Here is a 16,932-nt window from a genome sequence, read left to right as displayed (position 1 = left end):
GAAAGAGAGAAGAAAACGAGAGATCCAGTGCAGAGCCAGCACCAGTGAAACCATCAGCAGCCACGTGAAGTTCCCGCGACCTGCGGAGGTGAACTGCGGGCTGGTGGCTCCTGAAGACCCGCTGGCACGAACAAACCAGATATTAAGACAGACATATATTAGGAATGACTTCTGCCACTTCTTGTTTACCAAGTCACTGGCACACGCCGCGCAGCATCTATTTCATGTGTCAGCAGTGACTGCAAGGGCTCTGGCATTATTAACTAAGGAAAAAAATTAAGCCTAATTAAACCACAAAGTTGTTGACCTACTGCATTTCTCATGTGCCTCAAGTGTTTTCATTCTCAGCCCATGTGGTTTGTGAGCAAATACAACGTACTGACCCAATTTCACATGGGTAGTGACTATTGGTTTATGATATTTTTATTCTTTATTTGGTCCAAAGTTAAGTCCATGCTAACGACTGCTAGTGAGCCACATTCCACCTCCCCACTTACCATGGTAAATCACCACTTACTTACTGCGACTGCTGATGCCAAGTGAGATGAAAGGAGCTACTCGGGTAATTTTCAGATTTTCCTAACATTCAAGCCAAAATGGTTTAATTTACTGACATTAAATCTCGGATAAAAGTATTAGGCATGAAATTACAAGATCAATGTTAAGACAGCTAGTTTTCATTCAGGTTATATTACATTGCCCAAGCCACACACTACATACTATTATGGGGCTGTTAAGACACTCCACAGATATCTTCTTGACCTTCTTACTCAATAAAAAGGCCATAATATTAAGTGATTTTATTAACTTCATGCCCTAAAAATGCTTTGCAGTTGTTTCCTTTTTTCACACTTGCCACTTCTAACAGGGAAAAGGGTTCTTCAGTTGATGCCACATTTGACTTTCATGCACGACGTCAAGCACGTACAGAGGAAACCCAGCTTGCTATGCTCAGGGCAAACCTGAGATTTTAAACTCCAAAGCCGCTGTTACGAAAATCGATCCTCATTGGCTAAGGAGCATCATTATCACTTTTGCGAAACAGCCGTGGCAATGGGATCGTGACCTGGGTGCTGACCAGCCAGCGCTGCAATGGAGCGGTTAGTACAGGAGTGCGGTATTATTCATGATTCCACACTTTATTGCCCTCAGGCACTTCTTATTTTCACAGAGCTCCCATTTATATCAATATAAACAGCAGAAACCCCTAAATCTATTTCTCCTATTTGTTACTTTTATTGCCACACCAGCGGGAGGCCTCTGCTGAGGCCGGGATGTGCCTGTTGCAGCAGGCACTGGACACGCACACAAGGAGCTCAGCCCCGCGGCCGGTTCTGTCGCTGCCCTGGTCTCCTGGAGGGTAGCAGGGCCATCCTCCCACCTGGGCAGGAGGCTGGTCTAACCCAGAGGGACCCACCGTCTTCTTTATGACCACGAACAAGACCAAACCACGCCTCAGCCATCGAGAGGGCTTTATGGGGCAGGGGATGAGGAAGGTTTGTGCTCCTCTTCCCCTGAAGAGCTGCAGGCTTCATAACACGCAGGATTTTGGCGTTTCCAGCCACAGAGGGACCTCCTGATTGACACCAGCGTAAGCCACCCGGGCTGCTGCGTGCATGTGGTGCTTTTCTTTCAGCTCAGTACTCCACGCCTGACTCAAACGGCTCCTGCTGCGGGGATGAATAATTTTTTATGAATTGTAATATGCAAAGTCCCAGCCAAGGGAGAAACGCTGCTCACAGGAGCCTGCTGTAAAAGATTATCACCAGAATCAGGCCAAACAGAACAGATTTAAAAATACATCCTGAAGCAGAATGTCTCTCCCAGTAATTCATCTTTTCACGCTGCCCAGTTATTGAAAACGGGCTATTCGTCTTGCCAGGACCTTACTCGTGAAATACTCTTTTTTTAATCTCATACCTGAAGAGGAGTGAAAAGCTTTTTTTGGTAATGCTCATCACAAGTCAGCTATTAACCAAGTTGCCGTTCCCTCTCACTTGCATACCTGTTCTTCCCACAATTCTCTGTTGCTTTCTGCTTTACTGAAAGCCAGGTCAGCTTCTGCGTTGTCCACAGCTGGGACAGAGAACTCCAGCAGGGTTACAGTGTCACCCAGGGACACGGGGCACAGCGGTGACCCACGGGTAAGGATGCAGCTCACTCTCTCCTAGTACTGATGCTCACTCCCAAATTCTGAGCTGGTATTTCCAGTTTTCATTTGCAATTCAGCGTTTAGCTAAACCCCACTGTCTGCACTGGTGTCTCCTTCCTGTCAGTTTTCTGAGTTCTTCCTTCCCACCCGTTCTGACTAAGCTGCTCCACAGATGGCCCGTTCCATTTCAATAATGCAGAGCAGTGAAATCGGAGACATACAGAAGGACTAAATGCAGAACATGAGCGGTTTCCTCCCCTTCGATAGCAGCAGCAGACAAAACGCACAGTGCGTATCCTTAAAAGCATTTAAGCTCCAGTCATTGGCTTGAATAATTTAAAATGGGGCTAAAAATACAGAAATCCTTCTACATTGTAATGCAGCAACTGGAGTAACCCCTAAAGGTGTTCAACAGGTTGAGATTAGAAATAATAAATACCATTAAACCAGCACACATAACAAACATGCCAAAGTCAACGGCAGGGAAGTCAGAGGTGCCTGTGGAGGGGAGGCTGCGGAGGACGGCTGGGGTTTGGCTGGAGCACCCCCAGACAAGCCAAGGACAGGACCAGCAGCGATGCTACACAAACAGTCCTTTTCCATCACCCCCGATACACAACCTAAATTCTGAGCCATAAAGTCACCGGTAACCCCGGGGGTGGGCAGTGCACCGCCTCCCAGCTGAGCTGGTCTGGCACACGCACTTAGAACCAACTTGCAAAACCCAAATCAACGCTCAGTCGCATTGTTGTACCTTCCCAGCAAACACAACACGGGAGGAAATCAAAGCCCGTCCTCCTCCTGCCTGCGGTGCAAGTGGGAGAACAGGGTGAGACGTACCTGGCTCCTGTCCTGCAGGATGGAGCGCGCGGGGCTGCTCCTCCTGCCGCGTGCGAGGTCAGCCCCAACCCGCAGAAGAATTCTCTGGGTTTCACATATTTCCTTACGCTGTGTTGAATTCCTTCAATACACAGAGTTAATTTTCTTTCTTTCCCTGCATGTATTTGCGTGAGCCTCGCTGAAGTGTTGCCATGTCAACAGGACTAACTCCAGCCTGTGTCAATAGAGAGGTGTTTGCTAGAATCTACAGGCAGCTCACAGACCCCGGCGGTACACACACAGCCCCCCAAACCAGACACTGGAAGTTGCCACTTTTTTCCCAGACTCTTGGCAGGGTAACCCTGGTTAGATGCAGGAAACACGCTCCTTCACAAGGCTCTGTAACCGATTCCTCGCTTCTGCAGAGCCATCGTTCCACGGCACACGTGGCAGCCACCCAGAACCCCGGGCTGGGAGCTGCAGCTGGGGCGAGCCAACACAAATGGGCACAGCAAAGCCACCGGCTCCACACCGCAAAGTCGTGTCTGGCTTTAAACTACAATACCAGCCTTATTTTCCAATTCCCCTTGAGGCAACATCCCTCAGAAACACTACCTGAAAACGCCATTGCATTCTTCCCTCCCTTTTTTTAATTAGTCTTAAAAAAAAACTACTTCCTTGATTTTTGACAACTGATTACTTGATTGTAAAGTGGTTTTAACAACACCAGCCAGCCCCACACAAGAGACAGAGCGACGTAAGTGCTGTTCTCTCCCTCCCTCTCCTCAGCAAAGGCTGCTACCACAAAGTTGCAGCTTCCACTCCAACTGTGCGCATTAATCACGTCAAACCACAAGGTACTATCCTTGCTCAGCCTCGGATGTGAAAAGACAAAGATAAAGAGATGGGGGATGATGTCTGAGGCTGGGGATCATGCTGGCTGGCCTCAAGGCTGTGCAGCCCTGCTTGTCACCCCCAGTGCTTGTCCTCAGACCTCCCTGCGTCTTTGGAGGAAAGCAAAAAAGCTTTCCCAATGGATTTAAATATTTCAGGAGCAGAGTATCCTTTAGGCACCCATTCCTCATCCTGTCATCACCTCTACTTCTTTTCCTCTTCATTTTGCAGGGCTCCCCCAGCCCCAGTTCAGCAGCCACTCTGGGATCCTAGCCAGCCTTAAGGACAAGCAGGCAAGTGCCCTTGGCCAGTCCCTGGCTTGGAGCCTCTTCTCATTTTTGTGATCTGCACCCAAGAAGCCACCAGGCTGCAGCCACAGCTCTCAACAGAGGAACTCAAGCCTCGGGAGCAGCACATGAGTCTTCCGAGAAGGTAAATACCCAGCAGGCTCTCCCCGGTGCTGCAGTGAGGCTAGATCTCTCATCTCGCTGCCCCAACACCAAGCACCAGCCGGGGCAGAGCTGTGGGACATGGGACAGCATTGTGGGACTCCGGGCAGCGAGGCACCAGCCAGAGGCACTTCCAAGCCCGGCAGTCAGGGAAGCTCTCTTCTCTGAGATGCCTTGGTAGAGATTAACAAGGCAGCCTAAACATAAGGAAACTTTTAAATGGCTCTCAAGTTACAAGATAATTTGTATTCCCCTCTCTTCATGCCAACACATTAACCAAATACATTATTTCCATAATGAGGAGATGAACATCTGTGTGGCTTCCCAAAATTTCAAGTGGCAATACTCGAGACAAGTATTCTCTCTTTGGGGATTGACACATCAGCATTTTAAGTAACTGCCAAAGCTAAAAACATAATTTAAATTCTAAGGGGACATTAAAGAAAGAGTTCAGGTGTGATTTAGATTGGGTTTTTTAAATAAAGCACATCAATTTGATTCCACAAATTGAAGTTGCTGCAGTATTGTATTACACTTTGTGCTTGGCCCTTTGTAAGGAAATTGTTTAATGCAAACTTCAGCTGAGCAGGAGAAACACCAGCACCTGAAAGAGCGTTCTGTTACTGGAGTTACTATAGGGCAGAGTTGGGTCTACTGGAGCACTCTGGTTCACATACCCCCTGGTGCAGCAGAGCAGCCCGTAGCCCCTGCCAGCCGCATGCCACCTCGCCAGGCAGAAAAGCCACACCACCAGCCAGGCACAGAGACTGCTGCTCCCAGCCAGCCTGGCTTCACTTCCTCCCAGCTTTTGTCAAACCAGTCCACCAGATCTCCAGGGGAAAAAGATCAAATCCCAACCAAGAAGCCCCACAACTCTGCAAAGAGGCTATTTCACTACTTAGCTCCTGAGACCTTGCAGCCTCTGTCAGCAGTTCCTGAAGTCAGAGGCTATCTCCAGCCACAAGCAATGTACATTCAGGAGTGCCTCCCACTCCCCCCGACACAGGAAGGGGCCAGCAGTCACCCCAACCTCCTGCTCAGAAGCAGCACCCCCCCACAGCTGCTGTGCCCTTTGACCCAACACCTCAGCCGTACGTCACCACTGACGTATGCGCAGAAACGCAGCTTCATCGCCTTCCTTTCCACCACACCCCAATCATTTGTCCTTGGCTGCCTTACACAGCAGCGAGCTGTGACCATCACAGACCCAGGAACATCACAAACCTCTCTGGAGACAGAGAACAAACAGGCTCTTCCCACGAGTATCTTTAGCACCAAAGCCTGTGTGGCAGCCTCAGTGTACCATCAAAGAACAGACGGGACGTCAATACCTTCCAGATGTCATTAGCGGCTCCTTCCATTAGATCCTAAAATATTTTGCTTTGGAAATTTATGCTGCATGATGTGGTAATTAAACTGAGAACAACAGACTAGACTTGAAAACAAAGATTGAAAGTATTTTCTCATTACAACTGAAGGCTACTTTGAACAGGTTGACCACCATAAGCACCATTACAAAGACATTAGGGAGAGAAACACAAATAAAAGCTCAGTTTCACCTCAGGAATCTGCGTGGGAACTTACTGCATTGCAGGTGGCCGCGTACATGCCGTGCTGGAAGAACGCCAGGAGCCTCATCCACTCCCCTCGGTGTAGAGAAGCAAAGATGCTGGTACCACACCTCTTCATGGAGCATATATTGAAGCCCAGGCACTGCAGGTGGCCGTTACCAGCATCACAGCAAAACCCTGGCACTAATTAGGCTTAATAATTATTCACAAGCAATTTACACCATTCTCTTTTCACTAGTAATAATCAATTTGAGGCCACTCACTTCCTACTTCATTCTTACAAAGTCTAACACAATTACTTTTTGGATGGTGAGAAACATCAGGACCATGCACGAGTTACGGCTGAGCCTCCAGCAGAGCTGAGGGCAGGATGAGAGCATTCTTTTTTTTTTTTCCCCTACATTTTTATATATTGCACTGGTAGAAACCTTTGGTTGGCCTGGCCCTCCTTTATCAAACAGCTTGAGCAATTAATCAATTATTAACTGTGTCAGAGCTTTGTTAAGAGGGAGGAGACACCGCAGGTGTGAGGAGCTCTGGCTGACTGCGCTCGACACCAGGCTATTCGGGAGCTCTTGGCCCGAGCACCTGCATGAGTTGTGAATGGAGAGTAACGGCTGCTGGCTCCTCAGACAGCGGCTTTGCAGGGGAACAGCAGCACAGGGGTGGCTCAGCCAGCCGCGGGAGTGGGCACACAGCACCTGGGCTGCGACAACAGCCCCAGCAACCCCAAATCCCCATCACCCAAAGGCACCAGTTTTCTAGCAGGGAAAACACCTGTCCCATCTCCCAGCGTGCGCAGTGCTCAGTTCCTCCCCGAGAGCAGAACCGTGCTGCTGTGGAGAGAGCTCCAAAATGCACCGCACACCTCTCTGCCGAGCAGCCAGCCAGTCCCCAGCACTGCCAGAGCTGGTCAGATGGAGCTGTCCCTTCCCAGAGGCAGCACCAGCCGGGAGACTGATACGGAGCAGCGGAACCAAAGGGCGAACAGAAACCAGCTGAAAGCCCCTTGAAGGGGTTAGTCATCACTGAGGTCTCGGACATCACGTCAAGCCTGTACTTTCTCTTTCTAGCTCTTTTTCTTTCCCCAAACTTGGACAGTGTGAGAGTGGTCAGTGCGACGACTTAACCAGAAGTTCTCCATCTTCTGTCATCTCATAGTCTCCCATCACCTTCCCACCACCAGGTTCTTCAGACGTCAGCCCAGACTTGGAAGCGGAGCAGCAGGCTCCGGCTGCAGCCTGTTGGTTGTGTTACAGCAGTTACCATCACCAAGAGAGCTAAGGTCCGGTCAGACCGTGCCGTGCAGCCGAAGCAAAGCCTGAACTGCGCCTTCCAGACATGCCACCTCACGCTGGACAAGGGGAAAGCTTGGCTTGCATCACGTAGTTTTCTCCACCCTACAATCATACTAACCATGAGACAAAAGGTTTGTGTTTATCCTTACTAAGAGATTAAGATCTTTGACCTCTTGACTCCTGTTTCCTTCACTAAAGAGCTAGAGGATGTAATTAACTGAGGATTTGTCTCTGAATTCTTTTCCCTTTCCTTTGTTGCCTCGCAGTCAGTCAACAGAATGAAAACACATTCCCGAAGCAGATCTGCCAACCCAGCGTGAGTGAAGTGGGCACTTTAGCATTCATTGTATCATCTTTAAGGAAATTATGTGTATTATTATGTGTATTATTTCCTAATCGGTTCCTTTCAAAAGCCTGCAATCATTCAAGCTTTAACAACGCAAACCAAAAGGAAAAAACACAGTCAAACAAACAAGAGAACCCTTCCAAATCTCTGCCTGCTTCCTAAACTCAACACGTTTATCCTTGTGTCTGAACCTCACTCAGCAGAGCTCAGCCTGCTTCAGAAACACTCCATTCATGGGGGTGAGCGTGAAGCCCCAGCAGCGGCACAGCTGGACCCCGCAGAGCTCTTCCCCGGGATGCTCCAGATCTCCAGGGCAGGCGGGGCAGGGCAGGAACCCCTGGCTACTCAGGCAGGGCAACGCAGACACTAATGAAGACGCCACACTTCCAGGAAACATTCTGAATGTCGAAGGTAGGTGGATTCATCTGCCCCTGGCAAAGAGGGAGGCCGTGCTTGCATTTCACTCTAATAAAAGCCTCAAACTTCTTTATTTTCGCTTCGCTCGGCAGACTGTGAAGCGGTGTTTCTTTCCTGGCTTGCTAATAAAGAGAAAGAGTAAGTCAGTCATAGAGGAGTTCAGAGACTCGTTTTAAGTGGCCTAGCGAGAGCCTCTTTTTAGTTTGTAGTTATTTTAAATTTTGTTTGGAAGAACTAATCCTCGTAGAAGAGACTGATGACCGGACAAAGGTTGTCCCCTCAGCCTGCAGGACAAGCAGCTTTTATTTGGGAGCATGTTTGTGGCTCCCAATTCCAGGGTCTGAAGCTCCCGAACTCAGTAAAGGAACATAGCTGCCCACCTAGTATCCACGGTCCTGATGCCAAAGTCCTTATTCAAAGCTCTTTCTGGAGCCCAAATTCATCACAAGTGTGACGAAACATTACAAGAGGCCACGGGTCCTTCTGCTCAAACAAGCGTCATTCTTCATCACCTGTTCTGCACCCTCTGCAGCCACATCCCACAGTAGGCTCCTTCTGCTTCGCCAAAGCAGTGCAGCAGAGATGAAAAGTTATCTGTTCCATTAGGAAGAGCCTGTGGTTCTCAGCCCTGCTGCAGAACGGCAATTCTAAAACTAGGTATTTGGGGCCATTCGTGGATATTTTTACCTAACACAGGAACAGTTTATTTCAGAAAGCTCCTGCAATTTCTTTTTTACGTGAAAAATACATGAAATATAAATGGCAAAACAAACACTCTGCCAATGTATTTCTTGTGATGTCTTAACCTCTTAAATTATAGTGTAACAAATATCAAGAGAGATGCAATTCTCACTCCAAGACGAGAGAAGAGCTCTTCCCTCTCCCTCCCAGTGCCCACGGAAGCGCCCCAGATCTGGACCCTGCCGCGCTGGCAGACATACGGTATGATGCTTCAGATGGACTATGGCAGCACCTCGCCACCCACCCTCCCTAATTCCCTTCTGCTGCTCCTTTGTTTCAGCACTGGAACTGCTCATGCTCTCGGCTCGTTCCCGTAACATCCTCTGAGCTCTCTGCACCGGATGGGTTGAGCTAAGGAGGCAAACCCAGTGTGAGTGCTGTGCTTGGCATGGTATTGGTGCCAGCACGGCTCTGAGGGAGGGGGAGAAGGTGGTAAAATCTTTTCTTGACTTCTGTTTCTATGCCTGAACAGAATTCCAAACTAAAACATTATTTTTTTATAATTCTCCATGAGCCAGCTCAGCTGCCCAGAAAAAGCTCACTCATGCGGGGTCTGGAAAGGTCCCCTGAGCTTCATCACTCCCTAGGTCCTGGCAACACTGCCAATTCTGCTAACAAACAGAAGCCAAATTCCTGTCAACAAACGAGGCTTGAAACTGCACAGACTAACAGCACTAGAGAACAGCAGGGTTTCCTAATCTGGGGAGGGGGCTTTGGGCAGGAAACCATCCTTTGCCTTCTTGAGGCGCTTGCTGTGTGCTCTCCACGTGCTGGTGAACGCCCCTCGCAAGGATGGACAGTGTGGTTGCCAGCCCAAGCTCCGCTCCCTTGCAGAAATGCTGGGAAGTAGCATATGGGTGTCTGCTGTGTGGGGCAGCAACGCTCCCCCGCAGAGCCTCCCCAGTCCCCGGCACCCATCAACGCCGTCTGCACAGAGGAAGGCTTGGTGCTTCCTACAGGCCACAGGCAGACCAGGGGCTGGCACGCAGGGTAGCAGGCTTTCTAAAAATAAAAGTCTTCCTTTCTGGATGGAAAAACTCTGCCCAAACATGTCCAACCAACAGCTCAGACAATTGCAGTGTTAGATCACTGAGAGAAAAATTGTTCTTCAGAAGATGCAATTCAGGGTATTCTGAACAGTGATCAACAGCTTGACACGATTCCGTGAATTCTCTTTTCTTACAGCATCAGCCGTTCCAGTCTCTGTGTGTGCACATCTCCCTCTGAAAACAACCACCCACACAATCTCCAGTGTCCTGAAATAACAGTTAAATATGAACATCAAAGAGAAAACGCCAATGCAAGCCCTGGGAGCAAGGCACAGAATACAGGAAGAGAGGCAGATACCCACTGACTGGGAAGCAGCCGGCGCCGGGCAGAGAAGCACCTCGAGCCGGAGCCAGCTGGTCTCTTGCAGGTTGGGTGAGCAGTTCATTCCGTTTCAAAGGGCCAAAGAGAAAGCTCCCTGAATCTTTACAACAGTTTTTTATGGTCCAGTTAGAGCTTTCTATCTAATTTCTTTGCTCTGAAGCAGCAAAGCCATTCGAAAAGGTACCGGTTCTACCTCCGTCTGAGATAAAATTCCTTGTTAACGCTGTTGTGGTAACGAGCTGGGTCTTGCACTGAGCTGTGGCAGATAACTCGCTTCAATACTCTGAAGAGATCAGACCTTCCCACTGCCTAAGCAACCCCGAAAGAACTCCAGTAACACCACAGAATAGCCAGATGTGTAACTTCAGCAAAACGCTCCTCGGACAAGATGTAGAAGTTCACACCTGGAGGTGCTGGGGGCTGTGTTTTTCCTGACTGCATTGTTCCTGGGAGCCGAGGGTTGGAGCTCACCGAGGTTACACCTCAGCCTGGATTTCTCACTGACTAACACTTATGGGGAATTTTAAACAAAAGAAAAATCACCCCAAGGCTTCAGCATCTTTGCTTAAAAGGAAACTATGCAAATAATGTTAATTTGAAACTTCGCAAAACCAGTGTTTCTTAATGTGTCTTTACCTGCATATTAAAAGCTGACACTACCCTTAAGCTACCACCTCTTTGAACTTACTAATCCTCTCTCCAGAGCTTTCTCTCCAACCCTTTAAGGCCAAGCACCACGCTGCTGTGCACAGCGAAGGGGCAGTGTCCTCCCCGGGGCCGGGCACAGCCCCCCCGTTAGCCTGACTCCACATTTCCACACGGATCGGTCCCAGCAGGCTGGGCATCGTCCGCTGCGGTGCTTAAGCCGCAAATTCCGTGCATCACAATTTTCCTCATGAAGCTCCAAACTGGCAGCCCACGAGGGAGCACGTAAGACAAACAAGCACCCCAGGCGAAGCCCAGCCCTGCACCTGGCCCGCTGCTCATGTCTGTCTGTCTGTCCTTGCACGCTGCAATCCTGGAAGCACGAGCCCGTACGTACACAGGCACGAGGCAATGAGAGTCCGTACTCAGCCAGGAGGCTCCAAAGCTGATCGTAACTCCCAGAGGGGCTCTTCAACAGGCTGGAATCAATACTCAATAAACTTTTCATGGCTGTGAGTGTGTCTTGGATTCCCAGGTAACCACAGTATTAATTTAAATTCAATTAACAGCTTCGTCAGCATGGGGAAGATACATTCACAGGAAGTTTGCAGGTAGAATGACTTTAAACACAATGATTGGTGCAGAGGGACGAGAAGGTAAAGTCCTCCCTCACCTGTGCTCGGCCAGGGAACAGGCTCTCTGTGAGGACTGTGAAGTGCCGTTTGAAAGCACCTTTTGACAAAAGGTACAGGATAAAATAACAAACCTATTTTAACAGATGATATATCTCCATATTTACTTACGTAATAACACGAGCACACCACACCCGTAGCATCCTAATGCCAAAGCTGCTACAGACAATTTGCTCACAGGGGAAAAAAATGCAAATAAACATTTATATATATTGTCCTTTGTGAAAATTTTGCTTGGAGGAGTTAAGTGCCCAAATCGGAGTTGCTCTGTCCAACTGTTGCCATGGAACAGCCTTAAGGCATTGAAGTATTTAGTATTAAAGTATTTCCTAACTGTCATTGGTCGTAATGATGCTATCCAAACCCCCAGAAAGCAGGGCTGTGCCCCTCCAGGCGCTGGAGTCTGCTGCAGGCAGTGTGGGATGGGGAAGGTGCCTGAGCTGCTCCCACTGCTCTCAAACAGCCAACCTGGAGGGGCCAGGGTAGAACAGACCCACTGATGCCGGAGCCTTTCCAGCAGTGCAGCAGGTAAAGCAGGTCAGATGGGTGGTGGCAAGGAGATGAGAAGGCAATTCAGGGGAGGTAACGGCAAGAATGAGTAAATTCTGGGAGCGATGGTCCATGCTACTTCTCTTATGTCTTTTCCCTTATGACGGGTGTCCCCTCTGGCTTTTGGCATCCATGGACTCTGTTCTAGCGAGGCTGCAGCCATCCCCCGGCCCCGCAGCCCGGGATGAACCAACCCCCCCCAGCCAGAGCTTTCCAGCTCACTCACTGTCATAAACACACACGCTTACGCCCCAAGGGACACCGAGAAAAAACCTGACATCAACAGAGCACTGCAAGAGACTCTGGAGAGGCTGTAAACAGAAAGCATCCAAACCTGATTATTTCACAAGCACTGTTACGAGATCCAAGGCTGTTGTGTCAGGGAGGAGGTGGGTCAGCGCTGCACAAAGCTCATGTTTCCCCAAGAAACATCCTGGGGTTGGTGCAGCCGTAGCTAGACACAGAATAGCAGGCCTGTAGTTAATAACGTGTGATGAAATTCAATACGGTCTCTTACACAGAGGAAAATGAACCCTGAGCTCCTTTCCTCTGCTAGGCTGGGGATGTGCAGGTGAATTATTTGAGAGCCTCTAGTGAGGTATCATTTCTTTCTAATTTTTTTTTAATCACTACTCTTTCTTTTTTTTTTTCCTAGGTTTAACAACAAAGTAGCAAATCAGCTCTTCTTGGAAATAAACCCCAAACATGAAAAACATGATTCACCATCTATTTGGAAGACAAACAATGGAAAATCATAAGGACAGTTATGTTGGTTCACAGCACTTGCAACGCTTCTAGTTTTTAAACAGCAGTACACTTCCTCACACTGGATTTGAGCCCTGATTTAACCCCAGAGCTGAGAGATTGCCCGATCCAAACCTCAGCCACAGCTGCAGCCGGACGGAATCGAACCGTTAATCTTAACTCTGTTTGAATCCCATTGTTTAGTTGCATCAAATTCTGAATTCAGACCACAAAGAATAGGCTGCTTCATCACTGGAAAAGCGTTTTGCCAGACTTTCAAAATAATTAACATCATATGTATGTATTAGCCCCAGTATTTCTCTTACAGCTGTTCCTCCCCTTGGTGTCATTTCACCGTGAGCTGGTGTCCATGAAGACACATCACATATAAGAAAGAAAGATGAGGAAGACCATTTTAAAAGACAAAAAGCTAGAGGAAGAACCAGGTATGTGAAAGTGCTAAGTCAGTAGCGAGATGCTAACGACTCGAACCACTCTGTAACAACCCAAATCAAAAATTTTCACACAGGAAAGAGACATAGGAACAACAGAAGGCAAGAGGTGAGTAGGTAGTTATTTGTCTTCTTTACAGCTGAGGTTAAGAAGAAAAGATTTTCTAAGATCAACCTGAAGAGAGAGAAGTTTTAATTCATGGAAATGATACATATTTACTCTGGAAACTTTATAAGAGCGACTGGAGGCATTTGGATTTCTTAAAGATATAGCTGTGGTTTTCAGAAACGGCTCATCTCTGTTCTAGTCCTACCTCGAGATCTCCCAACGATTCTTGTTTCCTAAAAAGACAGTGTTCAATAGTTTGTACAGAGCCTGCGACCCTCACTATGTCGGAGTGGGTAGACTATGAAACAGCAGCCAAAACTGCTGCTGCCTCTCGAACACACTCTTTTTCCCTATGTCACACGTGGGGCTTAACATGGTGCTCACAGGTACTAACAAGGGCTCGGCAGCCCTTTCTGCAGAAAGCAAGCTGCTTACTCCCTCCGCTGTAGCCACCTTTCAAAGGTCCTGCCAGCACCCCGGATGTTCTTGTTCTAGCTGCCACGCATGCTCCCTCCTGCCACACGCCTGAGGGAGTTTAATCTGAGTAGATACTACAGACTGATACAAGCAAATTTAAAACCAGACACTGCTCAGACTAGAACGAAAACATGGGAAAGAAAAAAACAAAAATGGGAAAGACACTTGTTCTGAAAGCCAAGACCATCTGCCTGGCTCCATTCCTTGGACCTCAGTATCTTCTGGACATGCACTAACAGCTTTCTGTACCGAATTCAGCAAGTACTGCACAAAGCTGCCTCCAAAAGATCAGACTTCCCCATCTCTCACACCACAGGCATCTTCTGATCGCTGGCAGGAAGATCTGCTCTTCCTCCAGGGAGAGAATCTGGGAACTCCTGACCGCAAGTCTGCCTGCTAGGGCGAACTCCAGTCGATGCCTGGAGCAGTAGCACCACCCTCTTTAATCAGAGGGACATTCCGCTAACTCGTAGGCACACCTACACGGTGTAGTAAGGAGAGCTCCCCCAGGCAGCGCACACTGAGTGTGCACACTGTGAGTAGGGCTGGGTACAGTGGTGATAACAAGGGGAGGAAACGCTCTGGAGTTGATTAAATCCACTGCAACACGAAGAAGTACAGTGGCAGTGGAATACTTAAAGGCTAGTTTGCGATCCAAAAGATGAGTGTGGAAGAAGTTCATTTCCCCTACGAAAGAAATGGGGCTGCAGTTCATCCCAGACGACATCTGGGGAGGTGCGCAGCTCGGGGGATGGTCCAGCCCCCCAGATTGTGGTTCCATCGTTTTTGTCTTGCTGGTTTGGATGGTCTGCAAAGCTTCTGGGGCTTCAAACGAAAAACGCGACAAACGAACAACTTTCTCCTAGATGGTCACCGCCCACGGAGAAGACAGCCACGACCAGAGGAGCACTAGGCTGAAGGCAGGGAGCTCCGCTGCACTGCAAGAACAAACTGTTGGCAAATTGAGTTCCGTTCTGCTGATGCTGTTTGTTTCCACCAATTTAGAGGGAAAAATCAAGGCTCCTTATTTCGTTTATTTTATGTCTTCATCGAAAGAAATGCATTACTAGATTTTAGGCAGCAAGATGATTATTGCTGGGTGATAAGAGAGTACCACTAAAATGTCTGCTTCCAGTTCTCTGGGATTCATGGCCAAATGAAATTACTGCAACAACAGAAGGAACAGGAGAACAGACCACCACCAGCCAGCAGTCTAAATGGACGAGAGGCAGCCAGCGCCGGCGGCTGAGAGCCTCGCTAAGAGCCTCGCTAAGCAAAGCAACGCTGATACCTACGGATTACTTACTTCTGTACGTGAGAGATTGCACTGCATGTTTCCCTGAGTGGAAGAAACACAACAGGAATGAGTCTGAGAGGGAAGGTGTTGAGTTCTGGAAACCTGCTTCAGGAGAACGGGCACTTGCTCTGCGCTCCTCAGCACCCCTTCACTCCTCCTCCTAAGCGGCCCAGGCAGACGGCAGGTACAGGTGGCACTTCGGGATGGGTGACCAGGGCTGAAGAAGAGATGAACCAGCCTGAACCTCCCTGAGCAGTCACAAAGCAGCCAGGAAACTAGTGACAGTGCAAGGGCTCTGCTGGACGCTTTGCTCTGCTGCTCCTGTCAGACCCAGTCCAGCTCCTACCTCTGGCCGAGGGGTTTTCCCTTTCCAGAAAGTAAGGTGCGGCTCAGGGACCTCCAAACGGGTCTGGCAGCTGCTGCTGAGGAATGGCCACAGCTGCAGGGACAGTCCTTGGGCAACCAGCGTGGCTACAGGTGCAAAATGCAACTAGCCAATTTTTAGGCATTAGTCTTATTCGAGAAGATATTTGTGATCTCAATGGACATATTTTTTTGCAGATAGATTAAATATGCTGATATTTGTAACTAATTTCATTGACTTTCTGTACCTGAACCCTTCCGCTCTGCTATTGTCACTTATTGTGACCAAAAGCAAACCTTCCCTTTATGTCCAATGGTTTAATGTGCAATATAGAGGGAAAATATTAAAAAAAAAAAAAGGAAGTTTTTATTTCTGTGTACTGTCGGCAGACTTTTCTGTGTCAGAAACCCTCAGGGATTAATACAGATAGCGTGAAAAGATCATTAAAATATCCTGGTTTTCAGAAACAAAACACTTGATTGTCTATCAGCTTATGGATGTATGGAGAAATAACCTGCAAAAACGCCGCCAGCATTCTACAAATGTAAAAGGATGGAGCGTATTAGATAACTGAGAAAAAGAACAAGGTGTGGGCAGAGTAAAAAGGTTTGGGGTTTTTTGTTGGTTTGGGGAGGGCATTTTGAATATTTGGCAAATATTTGGTTTTCCTGGGAGTGAAGACCCCAGAACTATTTTACTGTGGGCAACACGTTGAAGGGCTCTTTGGAGACCCTGCCTGGCACCAAGCCACGTGCCAGCCAGGAGTTCGTTTGCTTCCCTCATGTCTGCCTCTCGCAGAACTGCTCTTTGCACACCGTAGAGAACACGGGCTGCAAGCGGGGAGGAGAGTTTGGTTTGCCCAGGGGACACTTACACAGACAAAAGGGGTAACAGGCTGGGGAAAGACCAGACACCTTCACTTCAGGAGAAAAAAGGCACACTGAGACACACAGAGATTACGCAGAAAGAGCGTCCCCTCATTTTCACAGACACACGCCAAGCACACAAGCAATAGGTGTAAATAAATCTAGTGCTCGGTCTGAACGAAATAACAGTTAAGCTAAGTTTAAATGGAAACTGCTGATTTCAAAAGGAATTTCTACTTCTTCAGTCAAAAACTTACCCGCTGCTTCAGAGATGATACATAAATTGCGGAAGATTTGCTCTCCCTACATATATACACGATAAGTTAAGATCGTATTGATTTACTTCCTATTAAGTGATAAAGGCCCTGTCACATCCCTACAGCTTCACACGAGCTCTGAAATCGCGCTGTTAATAGCTAACTGCTGGCAGCTTTTCAGCCGCGGAAATTACGTGTCGCCTCCAGATGTGGAACACAGAGGTTGAGCAAAATGTCAGGAGAGGAAGACTTCTTCGACATACCTTCCCCTCTTTGTGTCTCACCACGTCAGCTCACATTTAGTCACCAAACACAGGCAAGAAGAATTACGGGCGATGACTCTAGCGCCCGCAGCGCGGTTCAGGCAGCAAGAGAGAGAGCCAAGCAGAAGAGCTCTTACCCTCAATGGTCGCTCGCTTGGG

At 48.4% G+C, this 16,932-nt stretch overlaps 1 protein-coding gene across 1 annotated transcript in view; it reads right to left on the bottom strand.

Moving 5' to 3' along the window:
- The window catches only part of GRM7 (glutamate receptor, metabotropic 7), a gene marked incomplete at its 5' end in the record, with an annotated part of 64,786 nt that overhangs the window by 46,604 nt on the left and 1,250 nt on the right, over window positions 1-16,932 (bottom strand). The window contains 2 exon segments of the mRNA XM_010145823.1: window positions 170-196; window positions 16,841-16,849. Coding sequence (XP_010144125.1) covers window positions 170-196; window positions 16,841-16,849 — 36 coding nt within the window.

This window comes from Buceros rhinoceros, unplaced genomic scaffold, assembly GCF_000710305.1.
Source record: "Buceros rhinoceros silvestris isolate BGI_N320 unplaced genomic scaffold, ASM71030v1 scaffold17621, whole genome shotgun sequence".
In the NCBI taxonomy this organism is placed as follows: domain Eukaryota; kingdom Metazoa; phylum Chordata; class Aves; order Bucerotiformes; family Bucerotidae; genus Buceros; species Buceros rhinoceros.
The sequence above is the reverse complement of the archived record's forward strand: the minus strand, read 5'-3'. Positions and strand labels throughout refer to the sequence as shown.